The sequence below is a fragment of the Neltuma alba genome, unplaced genomic scaffold, assembly GCF_004799145.2.
Source record: "Neltuma alba isolate B1F8T4 unplaced genomic scaffold, ASM479914v2 tig00000710_pilon, whole genome shotgun sequence".
Classification (NCBI taxonomy): domain Eukaryota; kingdom Viridiplantae; phylum Streptophyta; class Magnoliopsida; order Fabales; family Fabaceae; genus Neltuma; species Neltuma alba.
The window spans coordinates 20,798-36,271 of NW_021632152.1; the positions used below are offsets into that span (position 1 = coordinate 20,798).

General features: G+C 32.3%; 1 protein-coding gene across 1 annotated transcript; it reads right to left on the bottom strand.

The window, feature by feature from the left end:
- Nucleotides 1–262: 262 nt before the first annotated feature.
- LOC114744473 (putative F-box/kelch-repeat protein At1g12170) lies at nucleotides 263–1,456 on the bottom strand. Its single transcript, XM_028932652.1, has one exon. It carries the CDS (start codon nucleotides 1,454–1,456, stop codon nucleotides 263–265), a length of 1,194 nt encoding a protein of 397 aa, XP_028788485.1.
- Nucleotides 1,457–15,474: the final 14,018 nt, after the last annotated feature.

Genomic DNA, 15,474 nt, shown 5'->3' on the forward strand with positions numbered 1-15,474 from the left:
GCTGCAATTAGCAGAGTCATGGGGGAAAATATAATTTTGATGTGCAGAATAGTAGAGGCGATCAAGAGATTGTGGATAGGTCAAATGTAGCAAGAAACATATGGTATTGAATATCTACATTCATGATTCTACATTACACATCTAAACATTTCTAAAGGCATCAAACCTTATCATGACATAATGATCTGAACTGATAAGGATTCTCTTCCACCAAACTATCTAAACAACACTAAACTTGCATTGTAATAATTAACCTTTAGGATCAAGGTGCTTCAAACTGGATGTTGCCAACTGGTACAAGACTCTCCACATAATTGAAACCATCACCCAAGCGAAATCCAGGGACTGCGAACATCTTACATTCATTAGTAACCATATTGATCAAATATAGACCAACTCTTTCTTCACCAGTCTCCATTTCACGTCCAATTTCATTTGTAAATATAGAACCACAAACAATTCCATTCCTCCAGATGGTCACAGGATAACTTAACATGGATGGGCAGGTATTGCAAGTATATTTTTTAGTCCAACTCCATCTCTCCCTAGATGAGCCTATACCCTCCTCTAACACCCACAAATCAATCAAAGAATATAGATAGTTCGGAAAGTTCCCAATCCCAGAGAGAGAAATCACAGCAAGCTTGTCCTCATACACAGACAACTTACAACATAAACCATCGTATAAACAAGGAAATGGTATCAATGTAAACACTTCTGTCGCGATATCAAATGAAACCCCCCATTCAGTGTCAACATCGTCATCCTCCTCTTCCACACCTGACATTAGAACCGACCAAAAGATAGATCCATTGGCAGTGACTGTGTCACCAAAAATCCTGACACCCTCTAAGGGTCCAAATTCTATTTCCTTCCATGAACCTGTGCTTAATGAATACACTTCAACTCCACTAATCACACCTCCAAACTTACCATAAGCTTTCACTATCTTGTAATCATTAACAATTGCACTGAACCCAAATCCTACGGAGCAATCCCACTCACCAAATTTAACAGTTCTGGTTCTAGGGATCTGTCTGACCTCTCCAATAGCGGGATTCCACAGTAAAAGGGAATTGCACAAAAAAAAAGTATACATATCACCCTCATCGATTGCAACACAGAGCAAGCCATAGCTGGAACTGATGATCCTAACGTGCGGGAAGGAACCGATCAAAGGTGGGTTCTTAATTTCAAAGCCATTCATCTCGCAATCGATCGAAAGTAAGCGCAGAGGCTCACAGCTATCATTCTGTTTCAAAAGAAGAGAAGGGATTTGAAGAGAGGAGTGGTGGAGGTGGTCAGCGATGAAAGATGAGGTTTTGAAGAGATTTTTCCAATATTTGCACACACATTGGAATCGCATTAGGGATTTCAAAGGAAGTCGTTTGAGAATGTTTCTGATAATTTCTTCAGGAAGAAATGGCGCGTCGCAATGCACGACCTCCTGCCTCATAGTGCAAGAAAGAAAAGAACAGATCTCTCAAAGGAAAGTAGAAGAAGTTAGGTTGAGAATCAAAACGATGTAACCTTAGATTTTAGTCATCGACCGAGAAGAAGGAATCCCAAAGAGCAAAGCTCTCGCATTCAACCGGGGCATGGGGATCACGGAGAAAATGATGAGAAGACGATGGTTCAACTTAGGGTGACATCGCCGTTTATTATTATTATAATAACCTTTTATTGAAAACGCATGCTTGTGAATAAATCTTTTTTTTTTTTTTGTAATCAGGAAATGTCTGTAAATAGTTAAATGCGGAAAAATGTACATTTTAAAGATTTTATATCAGATTAAATACTACTTCCAATCCTTAATATAAGATCCTATTTGACTTTTATTTTGATCTTAAGTATAAGACCCCAATCCACTTTATCTTTCATATTTATGTATTTTTTTCTAAGGTAGTCTTTCTAATAATTATAGTTCTAGCTAATATAGTTAATTAGTAAGGATATTTTAGGAAAGACAATACATATTTATTACAAATAACTAACTTAACTTCTTTTCTTAATCTCTTCAAATTAATCAACTAGATCTTATAATTAGAATTGGAGGTAGTATTTTAAAGATAGAATGTTGCTATCGTAAAAATAATAATTTAGGATTAATTTTTTAAGCTAATTTCCAATCACTTATGAAATTACTTAATGAAATTTTCAGGCCAAAAAAAATTAATGAAATTTTAACATCTTATGTCATTTAATTTGAATCTTTCATTCCGCTGTGCAAAGAAATTTTTTTTCAAAGAGCACAATTTAAATATTACAAATACTAGGAGTCCTTGCCAAACCCCTCCCGTATGTGTTGACGTATCATGTGTGTAGATAGAGGTATCATTTTTTTTTGACGGATAGATATCTGTAACAGTACATGCTAAACTAGCTCGTGTCAGTGCAGGTAGTGATACTAAATCAGTTTTACAGGTTCTATGCAATCTGAGCATTCCAGATGCTTTACCTGCTAGATTAATATGGGAATATAGATTTATATAAAGTTGATTAAACACAAGTAACAAACGACGAATAATGGAATTGGAAGTAGTACTCTCGTTATGTGAAATGCTATCAGTAAAAGGACAAAGGTGTTAACGTTTGAAAGATTTAACCAGTAACACAATCTCATACCAATCACTTTCCGATTTAAAATGAAGATTGTAGCCAGCCATTACAGTTATCAAGGATTCTCAACAGGGATATTGTCAATTGATACAAGGCTTTCAACATAATTGCAAATCAGTATGCCATGGCCTACGCCACAGTCATGGATAGCTAATGTCTCAAATCCATTACCAGCAAGATGGTACACGTATGGGTCCGTATACAGTGCTCATCAGGTGATGAGCACCGGGTGCTCATCACCTGATGAGCCATCTGGACCGTCCAGATTTAATATTTTAAAATAATTATTTTAAAATAGAAAAAGATATATTTTTAAAGAATGATAGTTAGAAGATTATCTTTATTTTTTATCTTATACCTATTAAAATAATTATTTTTAAAAAATAAAAATAAAAATAAAATAAAATCTGGACCGTCCAGATCAGATCTGGACGGTCCAGATCTGATGAGCATTGGGTGCTCATCAAAACTGATGAGCACCCAATGCTCTCCAGTACACGTATAGAAGAGTAGTTGGGTCATCATCCTTGCTTTCAGAATCAGAATCAGAATCGGATTCAAATGCAGGTTTGCAGACAATTTCATTGCCCCAAGTAGTGGCAGGAAAAAAGATTGACCCGCTTTGGACAAGGGTGCTAGTGTACTACCTCCGTTTACCTAGTATAAAAATTAATTGACTAATTTAAATAAATTAAAAAAATTTGTTAAGTTAATTATTTATAATAAATAAGTGTCGTCTTTTCTAGAATATTCTTTCTAATTACGTATATTAAATAGAATTATCATTTGATAGAATATTTAACATACTCCTCTGGTCCTATTTACAGGACAGAAAGAGAAGGTATTTTTTGGTCCTATTTATAGAGCACTGAGAGAAATTTTTTGTATGAATGCATAATTTTACCCCTCATTTATTATTGTGTTAACTTTGTTTATATGAGATTTAATGTATATTAAATAGGGATAAAATTGCAAAGTCATTAAATTTTAAATGAGAGTTAATGAAGTTTAAGGTTTTTCTTGGCCTGTGTAAAATATGTTGAAGTGTCTTATAAATAGAACCAGAAGAGTATGTAACTACTACAAGGATTGGTTTAAAAAAATAATTAAATATAAAAGATAAAATAGATTGAAGTCTTATATTTAAAATAAAATTAAAAATTAAACTAGTTTTTATATTAAGGATTCAGATTCGTATTTGTTAGTCTAAGGTAGTGTTTGGATAAAAACCAAACCATGGTTTCAGAAGTGCTTTTACGGATTACGAAGTAAATATGTGGAGGAGGTTACCTCGTTTTGCAAAAAAGTGCTTCTGAAACCACGGTTTTGGAGCACCCAAACAGAGCCTAAGTCCATCTTTCTCCCAATGTACCTGAAACTTCCTTCATCACCCACAATCCAACGCGATCTTATCCAAGTCCAATCGGCACAAAGCACAGCAAGTTCATCCTCATACGCAGTAAGATTTTGTGAGGAATAGCTTCTTGATGAAACCAAGCTATAGTTCGGAGAATAGCTTCTGGAGAATAAATTTTTTAAAGAATAGATTTTGTGAAAAAATAATTCTGAGAAGTGAGAGTGTTCGGATAATTGTTATCAGAAACACTTTTTAGATGTACAAATTACTAAAAAGGGCATAAGTTAATATGATAATTACATAAAAAATAAATTTTATGATATATTTTAATTTGAAAGAATAAAATTGTTAATAATATATTTTTTACCAACATAATCAATAATATATAAGATAATATAATTAATAATTAATTAATATGTGTATATATTTACAAAATATAAGATTAAATATGCTTATAAAAAAATAATTGAGGGGTGTTAAAGTCATATTATCATTGAGATCTACTTTGACAGATATAATCATACTTCCTAATTCAAACTAGAAGCATAATAGATTCATTTTTCCTAAAACCATAATTTTGAGTCCAAAACCATGGTTTTGACCTGAAATTGCGATTTGTTAATTTTCCTCCTGTTTAGCAAATTTAAAACTCAAACCATGGTTTGTTCTCAAAACTTTTATCATATTGCCAATCTGCATTGGGCATTGGCATCAATGTAAACTCTTCACTTGCTATGTCAAATGAAACTACCGAGCTGTAATCATCATCTCCACCTCCCTCCCCCTTGAACCCAAACCAAAACATATCTCCATTAGTACTTACAGCTTCAGACCAAGTTTCTAAATTCTCCTTCCTTCCATGACTTTATGTATAATGAATAAACTTCAACTCGATTCACTTGATAAACCCCATCCTTACTTTGCACATAAATTATCACGATCTTATAATCATTAACAATTGGACTGAATCCGAATCCTATGCCGTACAAACCTTTAAAATCATTGATAGTTATGGGCACCTGTCTGATTTCTCAAGTTGCTGATAAAATGAAATTTTTAAATCCACCATTAAAACAGAGCAAGCCGTTGCTGGACCCATATACGCGAAAGTAGGATAAGGAATCGATCAAAGGTGAGCACTGCACAACAAGTTCTCGCACGTCACAACCCAGCGGAAACCAGAGGATCTAAGACGACGGCATCTGAGGAGAAGTGACGGGTTTTGATGACTGGAGTGGTGGCGATGCTCTGCTACAAAAGACGGCGTCTTGATAAGATTTTTCCAATGCGTGCATACACTTTGAAATCGGATTAGAGAGTTTACTGAAAGCCTTTTGAGAATATTAACCATTATATCATCAGGAAGAAAGGGTATCAAAGTGTTTGGAAATTACAGAGAGCGTCGGAAAACACGAACTGGGTTAAACCATTAGCACAAAGCCACAACATTTTAACCTGTATTGTGGGCATATAGAGTCAGCAATGGCATGCAAATACAATATTTTATATGTAAGAGAACCAGCAGATATTACAACCCCATCATTTTGAAAATTTGACAGGAGCCATAGCAGAATAACAAAATTGAAGCACCGAACCAACACCCTAAATCAGTTAAAAGGCAGAAAACTGACGGCGAGTCTAGAAGAGATCATGCGAAGGAATTCAAAAAACCAAGTGCAAATCAAAAGGAAATCCAGCAACTTGAAGACTCTTTTGGCTTCGAACAGTGAGAAATTCTATTACTCGAAACCAACGAACACAAGTGAACTACAAGAGAAAGCACAGAGGCTAGGAGCAAGCTAGAAACAGCAGCAAAACAACAAGAACTAAGCTTAGGCAAACAGCAAAGAGGTCCAAAAAAACAGGACAAAAAACGCTAAGTCCTATGATTCCCAGCTAGATTCAGATCATCAGCCAGGACTTTCGCCAGAGGAAAGGGGGGCTTTGACACCCACTCTTTCGAACACTTCTCCTTCAGAGCTGCACATGCACACCAGTCAGCGGCTAGATTGCAATTTCTTGGAGTCCACTCAAAGATGCACAATCTTAGAGCTTTGCCTAGATGTTGAACTTCCTCCACTAAGTTGAAGCACTCCCATCCGAGGCATGAAGAGACACTGTTAAGCGCTTGAACTAGCGGAAAACAATCAGAATACACTTCGACAGCATCGAAAAGCTTTTTTAACGGTACGATATACCCACACACACACACAATCAAAACGTTACGATTTCAAATATTTATCAGGATGTTGTACTTAAATTATTATTGGCAACTGAAAAGAATAATTTTTAAATTATACATGTCGTTCTTCTCAAAACGATTTGTATATTATCTAATAAAAAATGAAATCATTCTTCACGCGATAAAATCAAAAAACGAAATCATTCACATAAAAAAAAATTTTACTTTTTAACTGTAATATTCCTGCATATGAATCCATGTGCAATTTCCTTCCTAATGCAAATATTTACCTCTCTCACTTGTCAATTCAACTCATCCTCCCCATGCAAACCCATGAAGCTGGTAAATGTACATGTTTTTATATATTCTACTTCTTCAACTTTTATTTCTTGGTTCATCTTTTGTCATCCTGAAGTTCACTCTTCTTCTTCTTCATTTCTGTGGTTTATTTGCTCCACCTTTATTGTTTGTAGATTATTTGTCTGTAATTAAAATAAAAAATATGTTTAAGAAAGAGAGATTTTTTTCCTTTTATTTTTGAATAATTAATATATTGTTTGCACTATATAAAACATGCCAAACAGACATCTTTTTAATGTTAGAATTCTTTCTTGTGATATTATTTTAATAAATAACAGATCATGGAAATTTTTTAAATTTTATGCATGCATATATTATTTATAACTTATAATACATATTTATTATTTCATAATTTTTGTAAAATTTAATTTGATAAATATCAATGCGTGAAACTAAAAATTTAATTGGGTTAAAACATTTTGGGCCAAAGTATTTGGGTTAAAATAAAGTGTTCAAAAATAAAGATTTTTTCTCTTATTTTTTTCCAATAATATCCATGTAAATATGAGAAGTTATGCTCACTCTAGTTAAAAGAAATTTGTCATGTTTATCCGTCAAACTTATTTCCTTCATTACAGTTATGAGCAGAAAAATCTTTGATTCAAAGCACTAATGTCATAATACATCATTACCGATTCAAAAATGTAAAATAGTGAATAACAGGGAAAAGACAAAATGAAGAAAAAGAATTTATGAGCGTCCTTCCTTTTAATTTTTCGTTACTTACATCCTGTTTTTACCTAAAAAATATATGAAAGCAATAGTTCACTTTATTTGTGTAGCAAATTTTATTACTTATTATTTATTTTTTTACCAACTTCTTACTTATTATATATACTATATAATTGATATTTGGGGTGTACATATATATAAAATTATTTGTTAGTTTTATCTTACCAAATTTAAACTCCTGGGGTACTTTCATAAGGAAAAAAACATAATATGAATGTACTTAGAAGATTAAAGCTTGTATCACAATCTGAACATCTTAAAACAATATAGCATATGATAGTTTTACCATTAAAATAAGAGGCACCTAGCTTAGAAAGAGCATAAATATTCCAAATCGTTGAGCCCACCATCGACGTCCTGAAAATTAGAATAGAATAATAAAATATTAGTTCATTAAGGGTAGTAGGGATAAAAACAAAATTCTATATTACTATTGCAAATTTAAAAAAAAAAAAGAAAGAAAGAAGAGAAACAACATACCCATAATAGCAGTAAAAGAGCTTGTCAAGTATTTGAAAGTAAAAGTGAAAAAATAATAAAGTAAAAGAACAACGAAAATGGAGCAAATAAAACACAAAAGAAAGAAGAGTGAACTTCGAGATGAAAATGATGAAGCAAGAAACCAAAGTTGAAGAAATAGGAAGTGTTTGGATAGAAACAAAACCATGGTTTTAAAAGTGATTTTACAATATACGAAATAAATATGTGGAAGAGTTTATCTTGATTTGTAGAAAAATGCTTTAAAAAGTACTTTTACAGCTTCCCAAACACCACCGTAGAATATATCCAAGCATGTATATTTGCTATAACTTCACGGGTTTGTACAGAAAGGATAAGTTGAGTTGACAAGTGAGAGAAGTGAATATTTGTATTGAGAAAACAATTGCAAAGGGATTGGCATACGAAAATATCGTAGTCAATTTGATTTTAACATAATTAAAAGTGAAGCCGTCCTTAATATCACTTTTTGTCAGATAACATGCAAATCGTTTTTAATAAGAACAACTTGTATACAATTTGAAAATCGTTCTTACCAAGAACGATTTTAAGTTATATTTTTGAAGTTGTAGTATTTTGGGTTTTTTTTTTTTAACTGTGTATAGTATATCGGTAAAAACGCTGCATCAGGAATCAGGATCAAGACACCATTTAAGACCATGTAGAACTGCCAAAGTTTCAGTCATAAAGGGAGAGATGCATTCAGCAACCTTACTCAAAAGGCAATGGGCAACACCTCTCTCATTTCTAGCAACAATACCAACACCAGCATTTTTATTTAATTGGTCAAACGCACCATCACAAAATAATGTCAAACCTGTCCACAAAACATCTTGCTCATTAGACGCCTCCATTGATCTAGAGTCTGAGCTAGCAACATTAAGACCAGCTCTAGCCCAGCCGTTAGCTTCCCAGAATGAATCAAGCAGGCAATATGCAATCTGGATGATACTCATTGGATCATAGTTTTTATGGTCAAAAATAAACCCACACCTAGCTTTCCTAATTTGCCATAGCGAGCAGGCCACTAGAGCCTTTGCATTATCTGAGCAATCAGCATCACGCAGTAACTCTAGAAGCCAGCAATCCATACAAGAGACATTACTAGGATCCAATCTTAAACCCAAAGAGCAACCAAACCAAACCGCACGAGTTCTATCACAAAGAAGCAACATATGCTCTGAAGTTTCAGGCATAGCATTGCAAAGTAGACAAATCGGAACACTTACATATTTACGATGCCACAAGGCATCACGAGTGGGCACAGCTCCTTTCATAACCTTCCGTAGAAAGACTTTAATCTTAACAGAAACTTTTAGCCAAATTTCCTTCCAAAGCACTTTATCAACCACAACAGAGCTACTAACAACTTGAAGACTTAAATACAAAGAAATGAAAAGAAGAAATCAACAGAAAATCCTTGCTTCAGTTTCGTTCACGCCTATACATCACGAGAAGATGAGGAACAGGACGTTGGAGACGACGGGAAATGAGAATGACGCGGGGGCCTGGGGTAAAGGAGGGCAGTGGAGGTGAAAGCAGCGGAGAGAAGTCAACCGCGAAAGAAAGAAGTAATAAAAGTCCTTTCCATCTTTTTTCCGAAGCTTAGCTTGTCACCGTCATGAAGGGAAAAAAAAGGGGGGGAAAGGTTTTGTTGCCAACTTGAATTCTCTCCACTACCCTTCTCATTCTCTTTCTTTTTACTATCTTTTTTTTTTTTTCCTTCATAACTATTGGATCAGAACTCTAATAGTCCAAATTTAATATTTTATAAAAATAAATATTATTATAAAAAATAAATAAATAAATAAATTTAAACCATTAAAATCTAATATGAACAGTTTATAGCTACAGACTGTTACTATAGAGCAATTTTTTCAATTTTTTTTATTATAATTGTGAAATGTTTAAACCAAATTTTAACAATTTAAATTTATTTATTTATTTATTTTGTTTAATAACATTACTTTTATAAAATATTAAATCTGGACTATTAAAATTTTAATCTAATGGTTGTGAAGAGAAAAGGAGAATAGTGAAGAGGAAGAGGACGAAAAGGGTACGCAGTGGAGAGAATCCAAATCTTTTTATTGCTTAGTACATTCCGCATTCAATCATACATGGATGGTGTTGGAATTAGGATCCAGATTCGTTTTTTAATGGGCCGAGCCACTTGATTAGGAAAATAGGAAACCCAAAACCTAATCAAATAAGAGAATAAATTAGCGTTAAATTTTTTTTTGGAGAATCAAGGAGCAAGAAAGCTGTTTAAATATGAAATTAATCAGCATTAATTTTCTTATTGTTAATTGAGAGGCAAGCAAAGAATCATTCTGTAAAAAATAAGAAAACTAACACCTTACTACTTAGTGGTCATCCTAAGCCTATAAATGAGCGGTGTTGTCCTCACTTGTTTCTCAACCTGCCATCACTTGTTTCTCAACCTGCCATTGAGTTTTTCAGCGTTCTCTTCTTCTATCTCTCCCTTACTGTCTTTGTGAGAGCATGTACATGCTACGCCATCCCATTTACACTCTAGTAGAGCTCGAAGGTTTGACTCAAATATGAACATAGATTCAATCCGGTATGCTTATCCCTCTTCTTATTTATTTTTTTGACACTGGCAAGCTCTAGTAGAGCTCAAAGGAGGTTTGACCTGAATCTGAACATGAATTCGACTCACTACGCCCCGTGTGTGTTGATATATATATATATAGAGAGAGACCTTTGTGTTAATTATTACCGGTGATTACCGGTGAATTGACATACCACTAAAAAAATGAATAGTTCAGATTTAATATTTTGTAAACAATTATCTAAATTAAAATTAGAATTTAGGGAAAATTGTAATTAAATTCATCCGAAATACTGAAGTCCGAATTTAGGCATATGCTTTTAATAAATTTCTAATTAGGCTAAGAAGTCTAATTAGAGATTTTTGTAGGCTTAATTTTGATTTTAATTATTCCAGTTGGATTTAGTTGAGATATTTCATAATAAAAGGACAATTGAAAAATCAAGATAAAAAAAAAAGTGATAATAGATTAAAGATTCATGGAATTCTCCTTTATCTATGAATATTAAATATTTATGATTTCCCTGCGTGATCAATTTCTCTTTAATTTTTTGTTTTCATAGGAATATAAAACTCGCTGGTTACTTTTAATTAGTGAGAAAGAATTGGCGAAACAAGCAAAGGAATAATCGTCTTTGAGGTAATATTACTACAGGTATAAAACAATATCTTATTCATGTTTCAATTCATTCATATGCCACTGTTCTGATTTTTGTTTTGATTTAAAATTGAAAGCATAATAATCCCTGAGATAATAACTATTGTGAATCTCCAAACCCAATAAAAGAGATTCCTTGAACAACGTTAACTTTATATCTTTTTGATATATAAACTCTTACGCTTGAATATATGTGTGTGTATATAACACTTTTGTGGAAGTTGCTGAATAATCATATGAATACTCATGTTTTTTTTATATGATGGTGTTTTTATCTTAAATTAGAAGTTTGGGAAAATCGCAACAAAATTCATTTGAAATACCAAAACCTACATTCAATAGTATATTTTTAACAAATTTCTAATTAGACTAAGAAGGCTAATTAGGAATATTTGTAGGCCTGATTTTGATTTTAATTATTTTAACTGGATTTATTGAGATATTTCCTAATAAAAGGACATTTTGGGCCAAATTTTTACATGACACTGTTTAAAGAATAAAATCTTAGTTAAATCAGGTTAAAATAATTAAAATCAAAATCAAGTATAAACCTGCATTCAATTTTTATTTTTAACTACGTAGGGGCATTTTGATCTTTTAGCAATATTCGAAAATTTCTAGTCTGGCTCTCCTCACTTGATCAGGTCTTCCAGGAACCAATTATCGCTGTCTTCCGTCATCCGTAAGAAACAATTACCTTAATCTCCTTCTTTCGTAGCTATGAGATCTCTTTCGCGTCTTGAGGCTGAGTCTTAAGATTGATGAACCAATTATCTTCATCCACTCTTTAGTAGCCCATATTTCTGAAGTTTAAGCATTAAAAGATAAAGTATGTGTTTAGAATCTACAGCATTATATTTTATGCGTAATTAGATATTGTTACTTTGGTATTTAGAGTCTCTACATACTCTTATCCAATTTGATTGGAAAGTTTATAGTTGACATTTATATATGGATTGTTCATGCAAATAATTTAAATGTTGACGCAATCTTTACTTTCAATGATGATAGGATGTTATTACTAGAGTATCAAGCGAAAATGATATGAACTTGTTGTTTGATCTTCTTCTTTACCTCTTAGGATGGCCATAAAAAGAAAAAGGGATTCAGTAGGCTCTAATACTTCGAAAGGCATCATCACAGAAACAAAAGAAGTTGATGAGCCAAAAGTTCGTCCACATGGGACTTCATTGGCCGATCTTCCTTATGATATTGTTACGAATATTGTACTCAGACTTCCAACTAAGTCAATTTTGATTTGCATGTGCATCTGCAAGAGTTGGAACTCCATTATTTCAAACCCATCTTTTGCTCAAATGCATACAAATTGTGCACCTATCAGTGCTTTGGTGCGTATAAGTAATCCCAAACGTGTTTCAAGAACATTCCATCTGCTTGACTTTGATGGGTTTAAGAGTAATGAAGCCGCCCATAATTTGCCAAGTGATAATGATCATGGTCATGTTTGTTCGTGTTAGGATTCTCCTAGACCCAATTGTGACAATCACATGAAACTTGAGGTTAAGTTCAAGCTTCCTCTTTATGATTATAAAATAATGCCTGCCATTGAGACCCAAAAAAGGGCCGTGAAAAGGATGCGAACCATTTCTATGCCAAATGATAAAATGCTTGATGTGGTGAATTCTTGTAATCGCCTGCTCTGCTTGTGTGATCATTTTGAAGGAAATCCACTTGCTGTTTGCAACCCAGTCACAGGAGAGATCATGGGACTTCCATAATCTGAGAATGACAAATTGTTGAGAGTCCATGTTCATTCTGGATTTGGTTACCTCAAGAGAACTAATGAATATAAGGTGATAAGGATATATGACCAAGCGTGCCTACGTGATTTGAACTATCATTATGCAGCTATTGAAATACACACGCTGGGGACTCAGTTATGGAGAAACATCGAATATCATGGGCCATATTGGTCAACAATTAGATCTCCCACTTGTTTAAATGGATCACTTTACTGGCTTGCTTATAATGACACAAGGATATCAATTTTATGTTTTGATTTAGAAAGTGAGACATTTAAGTCATTCCCTTGTCCTTCTGCAATATCACCCTGGACATTGAGACCTGGGAAACCTAGACATCGTATTGGGTTTGGAGAATTTAAGGGAAGTCTCTACATATGTTGTCGATTTACAAGAACAAAGTGTGTTAGGTTTTGGACTAGGAAAACATGTGGTGTTGGACAATATTGGACTGAAGTTCTTAAATTTAATCATAATGATTCAAATATTTGGCCACATTTATATAAGCCATTAATGGGTTCTGCTGATCCTGGAATTTTGATTCATGATCCTCCTAGACTTTTTATTTACTATGATCCTCAAAAACATTTATTCAGATCTTTTGAGGGTTGTGGGACTTCAATCAAATTGGAACCAATTCTTCTTATTCCAAGTCTCATCAGATTGAAGGATGCTATAAAAGGTGACAATATTGAAGTCTTCAATGTTCATTCACGGTAATAATTAATTAACACAAGGTCTATTTCACCTAAATAATGATGTTTGATTTTTGTATAGTTTATTTGTTCTTTAATACTGATATGAATTAATATTTATAGGTGGGAGACAGTTAAATTGCCAGAGGATAAAGACGTTTTGTATCTGACTAAGGCTGATCTAAAGGATATGAGCATCAAGGTTCTGAACTTCTGATCATGTTTTGATCAATGGATTATAGTCACAGTTAGCCTTTTTCTATTAAGATTTTTAAGTCTCCTTTTAGCTTTCTCAGAAAGCTTTAGAAATAGAGTAAGATAGAATAGAATGTAACGGTGTTCACTATAAATTTGTTTGGCATGATTTTGATAATTTTGGGAAGAATATTTTTGTGTTTTTTTTATAGACAAGGAATCTATTTTTTTTATATTTAGTTAGACGATGTTAAAATTATAGACAAGGATAGAATAGAATGTAATGGTGTTCACTATATTCAAAATATTTGTTAATCATCGAAAAACTTATTTTCCAATAAAATTTAAAATAAAAAATAAAGAACTCTAAAATTGCAAATTTTTGAATCAATCAACTAATAAAATAAGAACGAGAACGAATTGCAAAATCCTAAGCCTGCCTTTAAGTTTACTAAATAATTTTAATAAGTAATTTAAAATATTTGTTGGCTATAAAATATTTATTTTCAAATAAAATTTTAAAACAAGATAAAGGATCTGAAAATTGAAGATATTTGAATAAACCGAATAACAAAACAGGAACAAGAAGAAAAATTTAAGTAGGAAATTTTTAAGTTTGAATTCAATTTCATCAAATGAATTAAATAAGTAACTTAAATTAATTAAAAGGAATTTTTAAGATTTTAAAAATATTTCTTAGTATTGTATTAAAGGAATCTCCCTATATAGAAAATAAAATATTATTTGTATTTTCGTTCTGATTTTCTATCATTATTATTTTATATATGAACATCTCTATCAATGTCTCCCTCAAATCAAATCATATGGTTTTGATACGGTTATACTAAGAGATTTGAAAATCAGAAAACATCGGGCCTCTTTTATAGTTTTCAAAACCTAAAGTGCGAGAGGCATTAATATATGTATGTATGTATGTATGTATGTATGTATGTATGTATGTATGTATGTATGTATGTATGTATGTATGTATGTATGTATGTATGTGTATATGTATATGAGTATTTGTTCAGTTGATTTAATCACAATTCTTAGATAAAATATCGGGCTATCTTATTTCCATTTCAATACTGATTTATTTTCATAGATTTTGGGATTCTCACCATTATACTACATCTTTTCTTATTTCTAATTTGATTTCAAATGGGAAAAAAAAGCCCTTTTATGTTTTTATTAGACCCAAATTAGACTAAAATAATTGTGTTTAATATGTTTCACATTTGGCATATTTGATTAACTAACTGTAAAAACTTAATTTAAATAATGACTAAGGCAACAATTTGTTACCATTTGAAATTTTCAGGATAATATTGAATTAAAGAAAGGACACTGAGCACTCCCGAGGGAGAATTTTTGGTACTTTTACATTAACAAAACTAATGAGATGACACATGAACTTGCCATCTTAGTATATTTGGTCTAATCTAACTTGAATAAGAGGCCAAGGCAAAATTGTTACAATTTGAAAACTTCTAGAGCAACATTGAACCTCAAAAAACTTCCAACTATCTAGCATTTTTGATCCAAAACTTTTAAAATCAATTTGCATCTTAACCCTAAAAATATCAGTGATGAATTTAAGACATTATTTATTTGTTTCACACGCAAAAAAAAACTTAAATTTACTATTATATTATTGTTACTATTATTTTTTGACCGTTATTGTTGTTATCACTTGTGAAACGTAATTTGTTTTAAATTTTTTATTAAAGCGTATATTTATATTTTCATGGGTATTTATACAAATTTGATAAAAAGAGATTAACAGCGTAGTTATATTATATATAGTTACCATGTTACTTTTTAGTTCAATTTTACAATA

What these genes read in the sequence shown, in the direction of transcription:
- LOC114744473 (XM_028932652.1), bottom strand. Translation starts at nt 1,456, where the DNA reads ATGAGGCAGGAGGTCGTGCATTGCGACGCGCCATTTCTTCCTGAAGAA.